This window comes from Meles meles, chromosome 4 (genome assembly GCF_922984935.1).
Source record: "Meles meles chromosome 4, mMelMel3.1 paternal haplotype, whole genome shotgun sequence".
In the NCBI taxonomy this organism is placed as follows: Eukaryota; Metazoa; Chordata; class Mammalia; order Carnivora; family Mustelidae; genus Meles; species Meles meles.
Window position 1 is genome coordinate 107,121,287 of NC_060069.1, and position 14,118 is coordinate 107,135,404.

Genomic DNA, 14,118 nt, shown 5'->3' on the forward strand with positions numbered 1-14,118 from the left:
AAATACTTAGTAGTGGAATTACTGGATCATATGGTAATTATTTTTTGAGGAACCTCCTTACTGTTTGCCACAGTTTCTGCACCAGTTTGCATTCCCACCAATAGTGCACGAGGTTTTTTCTCCTTTTTCTTGTTCTTGTTTTTATTTTAGCCATTCTGATAGGTGTGAGGTGATATTTCATAGTTATTTTGATTTGCATTTCCCTGATAATTAATGACGCTAAGGATCTTTGAGTTTCTGTTTCTCAGCCCATTTTTTAAAAATCATATTTCTTGTTTTCAGTTTTGTTCTGTTTTGTTATTCAGTTGTACGAGTTCTTTATGTATTTTAGATATTAATCCCTTATCAGGTATAGGATTTAAAAATATTTCTTCCTATTCTATGGGTTGCCTTTTTAAAAATAAATTTATTTATTTATTTATTACTGTTTCTTTTGCTGTATGGAAGTTTTTTAGTTTGCTGTAGTCCCACTTATTTATTTTTGTTTCTGTTGCCTTTGTTTTTGTTGTCAAATGAAAATTTCATAGCCAAAACCAATTTTGAGGAGCTTACCCCATGTTTTCTTCTAGAAGTTGCATGGTTTCATAGTTTCATATCTTACATTTACGTTTTCAAGCCATTTGAGCTAATTTTGTGTATGGTATAAAAATGTGGTCTAGTTTCATTCTTTTCCCTGTGGCAATCCAATTTCCCCAATACCATTTTTTAAAGATACTCTCCTTGTATATTTTTAGCTCCTTGTCATAAATTAATTGACCATTTATATTTGGGTTTATTTTTGGGTTATTTTGTTTCATTATCTTTGTTGTCTGTTTTTAGGTCAATACCATACTGTTTTGATTACTATAGCTTTATAATACAGTTTGAAATCGGGTAGCATGGTACACTGAGTTTTCTTCTTTCTCAGTTCCTTTGGCTATTTGGGTCCCTTTGTGGTTCCATACAAATTTTTAAATTGTTTCTTCTATGTCAGTCAAAAATGCAATTGAAATTATGATAGGCATTGCACTGAAACTGTAAATTTGCTATGTGTAATATGGACATTATTTTAGTAATATTAATCTTCCAATCCATGAACATGGAATATCTTTCCATTTTATTTGTGTCATCTTAAATTTCTTTCATCAATGTCTTATAGTTTTCAGGGCACAGGTCTTTCATTCCTTTGGTTAAATTTATTCCTAAGTATTTTTATCCTTTTGATGCATTTGTAAGTGGGATAGTTTTCTTCTTTTTTTTTTTTAAGATTTATTTATTTTATAGAGCAAGCACAAACAGGGAGGGGGCAGAGGGAGAAGGAGATAAGCAGACTCGTGTTGATTGGGGAACCCATCCCGGGTTCCATCCCAGGATGCTGAGATCATAACCGGAGCTGAAATCAAGAGTCAGATGTTTAACTGACTGAGCCACCCAGTGCCCTGGGATTATTCTTTTCTTTTCTGTTTTTTTTCAGGATTGTTTTCTTAATTTCTCTTTCTGATAGTTTGTCACTAGTGTACAGAAACACAACTGATTTGTATGTTGATTTTATATCCTGCAATTTTACTGTTTATTATTTCTAATAGTTTTTGGTGGAGTCTTTAGGTTTTTTGTTTTGTTTTCTTACATATACTATTATATTATCTTCAAATCAAGATAGTTTTATTTCTTCCTTTCTGATTTGGATGCTTTCTATTTCTTTTTCTTGCCTAATTGCTCTGGCTGAGACATCCAGTAATATGTTGAATAAAAGTACTAGGAGTAGGTATCTTTGTCTTGCTCCTAATCTCAGAGGTAAATCTTAGTTTTTCTTCGTTGAGTATAATGTTAGCTGTGAGTTTTTCATATACAGACTTTATTATCTTGAGAGATAACCCTCTATGCCTACACTGTTAGGAGGTTTATCATGAACTGGTGTTGAATTTTGTCAAATGCTTTTACTGCATGTAGTGAGAAGATCATACAATTTCTAGCCTTCATTTTGTTAATGTGGTGTATCACATTGACTTGCAGATGTCAAACCATCTTTGCATCCTTGGAATAAATCCAATTTGATCATGGCATATGATCCTTTTAATGTATCATTGAATTCAGTTTGCTAATACTTTCTTGAGGATTTTCATATATATGTTCATCAGGGATACTGAACTATAATTTTCTTTCTTTCCTCTCTCTTTCTCTCTTATGGTTTGATATCAGGGTAATGCTGGCCTTGTAAAACGTGTTGGAAGTGTTCTCTCCTCTTCAGTTTTAGAAAGGAATTTGGGAAGAAGTGATATTAATTCTTCTTTAAACATTTGAAAGAATTTACCAATGAAGACATCTGGTCCTGGACTTTTGTTTTTTGCGAGGTTTTTTTATTACTAGTCCAATCTCCTTGCTATAATTGATCTGCTCTGATTTTTTTTTTGTATTAAGATTGATTGATTGATTTAAAATTTTTTAAGGATTTTATTTTTTGTGTCTGTGTGAGAGAGAGAGAGAGAGAGAGCAAGCACATGAGTGGGGGGAGGGGCAGAGGTAAAAGCAGACTCCTGCTGAGCAGGAAGCCAATGCAGAACTTGATCCCAGGACCCCAGGACCATCACCTGATCCAAAGGCTGACACTTAACCAACTGAGCCACCCAGGTGCCTGAGTTTTATTTGTTTTTATCATTTTATTTTTTTTTTATTACAATAAATGTACTCTTTAATCCCCATCCTCTAGTTCCCTGATCACTCCACCCACCTTCCCTCTGGTAACTGTTTTTTTGTTCTCTGTAATTAAAAGTCTGTTTCTTGATTTGTCTCTCCCCCTTTTTTTTCCCTTTACTCATTTGTTTTGTTTCTTAAATTCTGCATATGAATGAGATCATATGGTTTTCATCTTTCACTGACTGACTTATTTCACTTAGCGTTATTCTCTGGTTCTGTCCAGAGACAGACACACACACACACACCACATCTTTATCCATTCATCTGTTGAAGGACTTGTGGGCTGCTTCCATAACTCGGCTATTGTAAATAATGGTACAGTAAACATCAGGGTGCATGTATCCCTTTGAATTAATGTCTTTGTATTTTTTGGGCAAAATACCCAGTAGTGCAATTTCTGGATCTTAGGATATTTCTATTTTTAATTTTTTGAGGAAACTCCATACCGTTTTCACAATGGCTGCACCAATTTGCATTCTGCCCAACAGGATAAGAAGGTTCCTTTTTTTCCACATCCTTGCCAAACTTGTTGTTTCTTATGTTTTTGATTTGTTCATATTTTCTATTTATTCATGATTAAGTCTTGGTAGGTTGTAGGTTCTAAGAATTTATTCATTTCTTTTAGGCTGTCCAAATTTTTAGATATAACTGTTTATAATACTTTGTTATGATCTTTTGCATTTCTAGGGTATCATTTGTAGTGTTTCCTCTTTCATTTCTAATTTTATTTGAGTCCTCACTCTTTTCTTGGTGAGTCTAGCTGAACGTTTATTTAAAATGTTGCTATTGTTCAAGTATAGGTGACATAGAATGTTATATTAGTTTCATGTGCACAACATAGTGATTCTCTATGTTCTCTACAGTGTAGCTACCATCTGCCACCATATAATGCTATTAAAATACATTGGTTATATACATTGGTTATATACATTGGTTATATTCCCTATGCTAGGCCTTTCATCCCATGACTTATTCATTAATAAGAAGACTGTACCTCCCACTCCCTTTACTTCTTTTGCCCATCCCCAACACCACTGGCAACCACCAGCTCTCTGTATTTAAGATTCTGTTTTTGCTATTTTTGTTAATTTGTTCATTTTGTTTTTTAGATCACACATAAAAGTGAAATCATATGGTACTTGTCTTTCTCTGTCTGGGTTATTTCATTTGGCATAATACCCTCTAGGTCCATTCATGTTGCTGCAAATGTAAGATTGCATCCTTTTTATGGCTTAGTAATATTCCATTGTGTATATATACACCACATCTTTTTCCATTCATCTTTGTGTTGACACTTAGGTTGTTTCCACATCTTGGGTATGGTAAATAATGCTACAATAAACATAGGGGTGCATATATTTTTGAAAATTAGTGCTTTTGTATTCTTTGGGTAAATACCCAGTAGGGACATTACTGGATTGATATTTATTATGGTACTTCTATTTTTGATTTTTTTGAGAAACTTCCATACTGTTTTTCCTAGTGGCTTCACCAACTTATATTCTCACTAATAATGTATGAATGTTCCTTTTTCTCCACATCTTTGCAAACAAATGTTTCTTTCTTTCTTTTTTTTTTTTTTCTTTCAGCCATTCTGACAAGTGTAAGGTGGTATCTCACTGGGGTTTTGATTTGCATTTCACTAATGATTAGTGATGTTGAGCATCTTTACCTTTGCCTGTTGGCCATCTATATGCCTTCTTTGAAAAATGTCTATTCAGGTCCAATGTGCATTTTTAAATCGGATTATTTGGGGCTTTTGGTGTTGAGTTATATAAGTTCTTCATAAATTCTGGATATTAACCCCTTAACAGGTATATCATTTCCAGGGGCGCCTGGGTGGCTCAGTGGGTTAAAGCCTCTGCCTTCAGCTCAGGTCATGGTCTCAAAGTCCTGGGATTGAGCCCCGCATCGGGATCTCTGCTCAGCAGGGAGCCTGCTTCCCTTCCTCTCTCTCTCTCTGCCTGTCTCTCTGCCTACTTGTGATCTTTCTCTCTGTCAAATAAATAAATAAAATCTTTAAAAAAAAAGGTATATCATTTCCAGATATATTCTCACATTTAGTGGGTGTTATTTTTGTTTTGTTGGTGATTTCCTTTGCTGTGCAAGATATTTTTAGTTTGGTATAATCCCAATAGTTTATTTGTGTTTTTATTTCCCTTGCCTAAGGAGACATACCCATAAAAAATAAATAAAATAAAAAAATTTAAAAATAGGAGACATCCATAAATATGTTGCTAAGGCTGCTATCTAAGAGATTACTGCCTATGTTTTCTTCTAGGAGTTTTATGGTTCCATGTCTCACATTTAAGTCTTTAATACATTTGGAGTTTATTATTGTGTATGGTGTAAAAAAGTGGTCCAGTTTCATTCTTTTGCAGATTTCCCAGCATCACTTATTGAAGAGACTGTTTTTCCTTATTGTATAGTCTTGCTGCCTTTGTCATGGGTTAACTGACTAGGTGTAAGTTTCTTTTGGGGCTCTCTATTCTGTTCAGTTGATCTATGTGTTTATTTTCATGCCAGTACTGCACTGTTTTATTATAACTTTATATACATCTTGAAATCTGAGACAGTTTTATTCTTCTTTCTCAAGATTGCTTTGGCTATTTGGGTTCTTTTGTGGTTCTACAAATTTTATTATTATTTGTTCCAGATCTGTGAAAAATACTATTGGTATTTTGATAAGGAGTACATTGAATCTGTAGAATTGTTTTCTTAATTTATCTTTCTGCTACTTCATTTCAGTGTATTGAAAAGCAACAGATTTATGTAAATTAATTTTGTATTTGGCAGCCTTCCTGAATTCATTTATTCATTTCTTCTAGGTTATCCATTTTGGGGAATATTAATTGTTTATAGTAGTTTCTTATGATCCTTTGTATTTATGTGGCATCAGTTGTAATGTCTCCCCTTTCATTTCTAATTTTATTTGAGTCCTTTCTTTTTTTCTTGTGAGTCTTGTTAAACATTTATCAATTTTGTTTATCTTTTTAAAAAACAGCTCTTAGTTTCATTTTCTATTGTCTTTTTAGTCTGTACTTGATTTATTTTCATTCTGATATTTGTTATTTCCTTCCTTCTAGAACTTTAGGTCTTTGATTTTTCTTCTAGTTCCTTATAGCATAAAGTTAGGTTGTTTATGTGAGATCTTTCTTCATTTCTTAATGTGGACATTTATTACTATGAACTTCCCTCTTAGAACCACTTTTGCTATATCCTGTAAGTTTTGGTATGTTGTATTTCCATTTGCCTCAAAGTATTTTTTTTTTTTATGGAGAAAAGTAAGTTTATATTAATAAGAGGTAAAATTTGCAATGAAGAAATTAGAGGTACCAACATTTATGTGATAAACCATACAGCATCAAAGTATTTTAAAGAACAGCTTCTTGTTTTGTTTTAGTTTCAAAGGTAGAGTTTAACGATTCATTAGTTGCATATAAGCCTCAAGGTATTTTTTTTTTTTTTGGTGTTTTTTATTTCTCTTTTGATTTCTTCTTTGATGCATTGGTTGCTTAGAGATGTTGTTTAATCTTCATATATTTGTGAATTTTCTGGGTTTTTTTCTTGTAATTTCAGTTTCATACTGTGTGGTCAGAAAAGACACTTGGTATGATTTCAGTGCTTTTAAATTTGTTAAGACTTGTTTTGTGGACTAACATATGATCTATTTTGAGGAATGTTATATGCATGCTTGAGAATAATGTGTATTCTGTTGCTTTTGGTTGGAGTGTATACAGTCTGTTAAGTCCATCTGTTCTAATGTTTTGTTTAAGGACTGTGTTTCCTTAATGATTTTCTGTCTGTATGATCCATCCATTGATGAAAATTGGGTATTAAAGTTCCCTATTATTTTTGTATTGCTGTTTGTTTCTCCCTTTAATTCTTTTAATATTTGCTTTGTATATGTAGATGTTCATATATTAGTGCATAGGTATTTATAAAGGCTATATCCTCCTGTTGGATTGACCCCTTAATCAGAATAGAATGACCTTTATCTCTTATTAAAATCTTTGTCTTAACATCTGTTTTGTCTGATAGAAATGTAGCTACCCCACCTTCATTTTGGTTTAACATTTGCTGGGAATATCTTGCTGCATTCCTTCACTTTTAGTCTATGTGTGCCTTTAGATATGAAATGAGTCTCTTGTAGGCAACAAGTAGATGAGTCTTTTTTTTTTTTAAAGATTTTATTTATTTATTTATTTATTTAACAGAGAGAGTGATCACAAGTAGGCAGAGAGGCAGACAGAGAGAGAGGGGGAAGCAGGCTCCCCGTTGAGCTGAGAGCCTGATGTAGGGCTCGATCCCAGGACCCTGAGATCATGACCTGAGCTGAAAGCAGAGGCTTTAACCCACTGAGCCACCCAGGCGCCCCGTGTCTTGTTTTTTTTTTCCATTCAGCCTCTCCGTCTTTTGATTGGAGAATTTGGTTCACTTATATTTAAAGTAATTATTGATAGGGATATACATATTGGTTGTTTTGTAATTCCCTTCTTCCTTTTTCTGCTCTTGCTTTCTTTGTGATTTGATGATTTTCTGTAGTATGGTTAGATTCCTTTCTCTTTATCTTGTGTATCTACTGTATCTACTGCAGGTTTTTGCTTTGTGGTTTTTATATTTATATTATGTATATATTTATATTTATATCATATATAATATATATTATTTACATACTTATATTTAAAGTAATTATTGATAGGTATATACATAATTGCGGGTTTGTTAGTTTTCTTGTTGTTTTGTAATTCCCTTCTTCCTTTTTCTGCTCTTGCTTCCTTTGTGATTTGATGATTTTCTGTAGTATGGTTAGATTCCTTTCTCTTTATCTTGTGTATCTACTGTATCTACTGCAGGTTTTTGCTTTGCTTTTACCATGAGGCTTACATAAAACAACCTGTATTTATAATAGTCTATTTTAAGCATCAATTGGGATGCATTCTACAGCTCTATATTTTTGCTCTCCTCCCTACCCACGTTTTATGTTTTTGATGTCACAATTTACATATTTTTATCTGTGTATTCATTAACAGATTTTGGAACTTGGTTCTTTTTACTTTTTATTTTTTCTTTTAACCTTCATACTAGATATGTAAGTGATTTACCCACCACCATAACAGCATTATATTACCTTAATTTTATATATTTATCTTTACCAGTGAAATTTATATGTTCATTTTCTTTTACTTATTAGTGCCCTTTCATTTCAGTTTACTGAGTTCCATTTAACATTTCTTATAAGGTCAGTCTAATGATACTGAATGCCTTCGTGTTTTTCTTGTCTGGAAAATTGTTTATCCCTCCTTCAATTCTGAAGGACAACTTTGCTGGGTAGAGTATTCTTATTTGGCGGGTTTTTTGTTTGTTTTTTGCTTTTTTCCCTTTCAGCTCTTTGAATATATTATACCATTTCCTACTGGCTTGGAAAGGTTTTGTTGAAAAATCTGCTTATACAGTCCTATGGGGTTTCCTTTGTATGTAACAAGTTGTTTTTCTGTTGCTACTTTTAAGATTCTCTCCCTGACTTTGACAATTTAATATTGTGTGGTTTGGTGTAGGCCTCTTTGGGTTCATTTTATTTGAAAGTCTCTGAACTTCCTGGATCTAAATGTCTGTTTCTTTCCCCAGGTTAAGGAAGTTTTTGGCCATTATTTTTTTCAAATTTTGTCTGTCCTTTTCTCTCTTTATTCTCCTTCTGGGACCCTTATAGTGCAAATATTAGTCTGCTTGATGTTCTCCTCTAAATCGCTTAAGTTGTGTTCACTTTTTATTTTATTCTTTATCTTTTTGCTGTTCTGATGAGACAAATTCCACTGCCCTGTCTTCAAGTTCACTAGTCCTTTCTCCTGCTTCACCTAGTCTGCTGTTGTACTTTTTAGTTCACTAATTGTATTCTTCATCACTGTGATTCTGTTTGATACTTTCTTATATTTTATATTATATTTTCTTATATATTTCTTATAAGAAATATAAGAAAAATATATGTTTGTTGAAATTTTCATTTTGTTCATGCATTGTTCTGAGCTTGGTGAGCATCTTTATGACCATTATTTTGAACTCCTTATCAGGTAAATCACTTACCTCTTTTTCTGAGATTTTATTTTGCTCTTTGGTTTGGAGCATATTCCTCTGTTCCCTCATTTTCTTTGCTTCTCTGTACTGGTTTCTATGTGTACATAAAACAGATACCTCTCCCAGTTGTGATTGAGAGGCCTCATGTAGGAGATGATCTTTATTGTTCAATGCTTCTCTAGCTCTTGGTTGTTCCTAAAATCTTTGTAATTGTCCAAGCAGTCTTCTTTGGTCTTCGTGGCTCTCAATAGTTGACGATGTTCTAGCCTAATAGAGTCCCAAAGTGGGAAATCTCAGTGCCTAGATGCAGGCTGATTGGAAGCTGATCTTCAGGTAGGACCTTTTTTAAAAATTTTGTTAATTTTTTTTATTAACATATAATGTATTATTAGCCCCAGGGGTACAGGTCTGTGAATCACCAGATTTACATACTTCATAGCACTCACCATAATGCATACCTTCCCCAGGGCCCATAACCCAACCACCCTCTCCCTACCCCCCTGCCCCTGGCAACCCTCAGTTTGTTTTGTGAGATTAAGAGTCTCTTATGGTTTGTCTCCCTCCCAATCCCATCTTGTTTCACTTATTCCTTTCTCGGTAGGAGCTTTTAAAACATGCAAATATACCTCTTCTAAGGGAAGACTGAGAGAAGGACATTTCTGTCTGTTTTCTTTGTGCTGAGACTTGGGGTGCTAGCCATTTAAGAACTGTTTCTTTGTTTGCTGCCATTCCATTGATCCTGTGAACATAAACCTTGCTGACCACCAGAGCCAGGCTATCAAGAGATGTGTCTTCTGGACAGAGTTACACAATCCAGGGCACCAGATCTGTCCACAAGCTCCTTTCTTGGCAGCATCAGCAAGCAAGGGTGGAACAGATGGAGAGCATAAAGCTGGCCCCACCAGCTTCCCAGTCTCTGGAGAAGATTGCAGTCAGTCCCTTGATGTACGTTAAATTAGAAGCAAACTCCTCAGTCACAGCTACTAAGATAAATAAATTGGTCTCTTTTACAGAATGATGGCATTTTGGTATGCTCCTTCTATACTGTGCCATAGCAGGGGAAGCGGCACCTGGTTAAGCAGTTTTTGTTTGTTGCAGTCCTATGGGACCCATGAATATAAGTCCCACTAGCCACTAGAGCCATGCCTTCATGAGTTATTCTCTGGGCAGCAGCCACAAAACTAGAGAGCCAAATATGCAAAAGCTCCTTTCTGAGAGATATGAGAAACCTGGAATGAGGTAGGGGGCAAGTGAGAATATGATGCCTACTTGCCTCTCCAGTATCTGGAGAGTATTGCAGTCAGCCCCTTGTTGTGTTTAAATTAGAAGCTTGCCCCTAGCCTTCCGCTGCTAAGGTAAGCAAAGAGGCCTCTTTCATGGAAAGGCTGGGTGTTTCTATCTGTTATCTCTGTGCTGTGTCCAGGGGAAGGGCATATTGACTGAACTTACAGAGGTGGAAATAGCAGGGGAGCTGTGAGGTAATAGATGAGCCTAGCCGGAGTGGAGGAGGTTTGTGGAAGGTAAGTGGAAAGATCATGAAAGTCATCAAAGGTGTTGACATTTGATGAAATAGGTAAGATGAAAACAGGAAAATAAGTTGAGCAGCAGGGGTAGGTCTTGATTAAATCAAGATCTCAGCCATCAGCCAGTTGAGATGTTCTTCTTTTGGGAAGTTCAGCAGTTCCAGAATGGAGATATTCTAGTTAAAGGGATATAGGATACTGGAAGATGTGCAGAATCTTGTCTGCCTGCATACCTCTCCCTTCCTGTTTCCTCAGAATACTCAAGGCTCTCTAGAGCTTAGTTGAGAAACACTACCTTAGTAGATTTTGTTTCTCTAGCCCAAGCCTGGATTGCAATGGAAGCAATGAGAATGTACACACCAACATCCCCACGACTTACAGAATTTTCCTATCTCTGGTGATGCCCACACTAGAATTCCAGAAATCTTACCTTTTGTATAGTTTCATTATCCAAAGCCAAGAGTCAGTTAGAAAGTTTAAGGAAAGAGTTGGTTTGATTAGTGAGAGAGGATTAGAGAGAGATTAGTGGGCTCTCAGTTCCAGGTCCTAGATTCATTTGTGTAGAATAGTCAGGAGTCCAGAGAGCAAAGAGAGGAGGATTGGTTTTTAGTTTTGCACATGAAGCTTTTGTAACAATGGTACTTCCTTCCTACTGAGAAAGCACAGGCAGGTGTAGCTTGGTTAGGATGGAAGGGCTGCTGACCAAATTAAAACTAGTGGCTTTAACTTCTATTTCAGTGAAAGACTAGTGGAGTTCTGAGATCAGGAGAAAGGACTGTCAGTGTTAATTTCTCAAAACTTGGGATGAGTAAAGTTAGACCCATTTTTCAAATCACAACTAAAATATGTTGCTTGATAAAGTTTCCTAACTCTTATTTTCTTATAAGGCAACCCCCAATGCAGACTGCTGGATCATTCAAATCATCTTCATTTATTCACCTATGCATTGCAGGCAGAGGAAGACAAAAAAGACCTGAGCAGGATGCAGACTCTGATGGAGAAACTTCAGCTGCAAGTACAAAGTTACAAGCAGCAAATGGAGGCAGCGGTAAGTACCTGGGGCTGTTGCAGTCTCATGGATTTCCCAGCGATTGTTCTTGATTCATGGAGATATGTGAGTATTTTATCTAGAGAGGACCAGCTCGGCTTAAAGTCTGCTCATTCTCTAGTTTTTCTCAAACTAGAGTTATCACCCATGCTCAGAAAATTGTTACTTTTCCTTTCAGGGAGTCAGAGGGCTGCCTTCAACCTTGTGGTTATACTCAAACACGTGCATTGCAAAATAGAGTCCACTAAGAACATGGTGTTGTATAGGTGAATTTTTGGCCAGGTAGTCGCCTTGGGGCTTTCCTACCCCAAAACCTTGGGTGAGCATAAATGTGCCTCATAGTCCTTTTTCCTGATGAACCTGGACATAACTGAACCAGACAACCATCATTTGAAATGTATTTTCCAACCCTGGGTTAATATCCATAGCTACATAGAATGTAACTCATAAGTGCCATATATATTGGTTTATACCTAATATCTCTTGAGAGATTTTGGATGATTTCAGTGATTCAGGCTAAAACACAAATTACCTGTTGACCTATATAATGATTAAAGACAAACCCCCACTACTCAAAGAAAAACCAGGATGTTTAACTGATTATGAAACATTTGTGGTTTTCTTATATGTAACATGTGAACGTGCTGATCTAAATTTCCAGAGAACAGTGGTTATAAAAATGGATCTCATGCCTAGTAGAAAGTCTGAATCCATATATATCATACCAAAATATATTCCATTTAATACTCAGAAGTTTAGATTCTTTTCACACATTTTTTAAACTTTTTCATGTCAAAGCAGAAAAAATGACTATGCAGGCACAGGGAAATTTTTTTTCTTTTTCTTTTTTTATTTTTATTTTTGTAGGAATCACAAGCCAATCAATATCTTTCCAAGTATAAGAAGCAGCAACATGAGTTGAATGAAGCTAAGGAAAGGGCAGAGATAGCAGAATCTCAAGTCAATAAACTCAAGATCAAAGCAAAGGAGTTTAGAAAAAAGGTATGTCAGATATACAACTCTGTTGTAATTCTTAAAGTGTGTGTGTTTAGAGCTCATGTCATCACACAGACCAGTAGAAAAAGAAATTATTTTTTAAAATACTTTAATGAGAAAAAACCAAAAACTAGGTTCTGCTAAGTTCTTCCCATATTTACTAAATTTTCCTTGTCCAGGTAATATGCAGTGCTAAGCATTCTAGTGGAATGTACATTGTATTTCTACCTCTCAAGTGCTTAATTCCAGGTGAACTTGTAAGTTCTCAGTTTTAGGTCCTAGATCCATTCGTGTAGAACAGTCAGGAGTTCAGAAAGCAAAGACAATTTTATTTTTTTTTAAATTTTTTTTTTAAATTTTATTTATTTATTTGACAGAGAGAGAGAGAGAGAGATCACAAGTAGGCGGAGAGGCACGCACAGAGAGAGAGGGGGAAGCAGGCTCCCCGCTGAGCAGAGAGCCCGATGTGGGGCTCGATCCAAGGACCCTGAGATCATGACCTGAGCCGAAGGCAGAGACCTAACCCACTGAGCCACCCAGGCGCCCCGCAAAGACAATTTTAAAAGCACAGACAGATCTGCTTGAAACGGAGTTGAGTCTTTCTATGTAGACAAGTACATGACTTCATACTGGATCAGTATGGAGACCTGGGTGCTGAGATTTAAAGCAGAGGTAGTGGGGAATAAATGTACTTGTCCTCTCTAGCTTTCTGCTTTTTCCCTCATTCTGTCCTAAAACAAGACGGAAGGGTATTTCCATATCTGTGCTTCTCAACACTACCATTCTGACCCCAGGGTAGGAGTTGCTACTCTAACTCTACTAGCATAGTGGCAGCATGACAAAGACCACTGACCTGTAGGCTTGTCAGGGTCTGTTCAGGCTGCTGTAACAATGCCAGAGACTGAGTGGCTTATAAATAACAAACATCTCTCACAGTTCTGGAGGCTGGGCCTTTCAGGATCATGGTGCTGGCAGATTCAGTCCCTCGTGAGGGCCACTTCCTCAGAGATGACCCTTTTCTCACTGGGTCCTCACAGAGTAAAAGGGATGGGGAGGGGGAGGAAGCTCTCCGGTGATTTCTTTAGAAGGCACTAATCCTATTCACAAGAACTCCATCCTCAGGACTTAAAGGCCCCACCTCCTAAAACCATTCAACATATGAATTTGGGGGTTATACAAACAAAACAGGAAGTCCCGGCTTTCTTATTGAGATATCCCACAAATAGGATCTTTAAATGAGATCTGGCTTTAGGAGAAATGAATTGAAAGACATCGTATAATGCGCCATTAGCTGCCCTTTATGGAATGCCTATAGAGCACTTAACATGGTGCCTGGCACAGATAGGTACCATTTCATTTTTTAAAAAAAATTGGTATATACCTATTCCTTATTATAAATGAATTACTAATAACTCTGCAAGATAAGTAGGTAGGGTTGTCCATAATACATACGACCTGAAAGGAGGTCAAAATAATCTCTTTTGAAGGAGAATCTAAAAGCTGGTTATATTGAATACACTTAGATCTAAACTTGAGAAGCATGAGTCATTGGCACACTCCAGAGATTTCTTGTTGCTGTCTGAATCTTGTCTCAGGGATAAGGCCTCTGAGCAGAGGTCCACTTAAGTGGTTTGAACTCTGCCCTCAATTTGAGAAGGGTCATAGCATTGGATTTGGGGTCTTAGAGGCAGGGCCTGCCCATCAACTCCATTTAATGGTTTTGTTTAGGGAAATGCCTCACATGTGTTACGCTTGTGCTCAGCTGGAAGAGGTCAAAAGGGCTGCAAAACATTTGTAATGTATTCG

General features: G+C 36.1%; 1 protein-coding gene across 1 annotated transcript in view; it reads left to right on the forward strand.

The window, feature by feature from the left end:
• The window catches only part of MYH15 (myosin heavy chain 15), a 154,133-nt gene extending 141,496 nt beyond the window's left edge, over positions 1-12,637 (forward strand). Inside the window, 2 exon segments of the mRNA XM_046001581.1 lie at positions 11,221-11,316; positions 12,184-12,637. Coding sequence (XP_045857537.1) covers positions 11,221-11,316; positions 12,184-12,456 — 369 coding nt within the window. The 3' untranslated portion in view covers positions 12,457-12,637.
• The last annotated feature ends 1,481 nt before the right edge of the window (positions 12,638-14,118 follow it).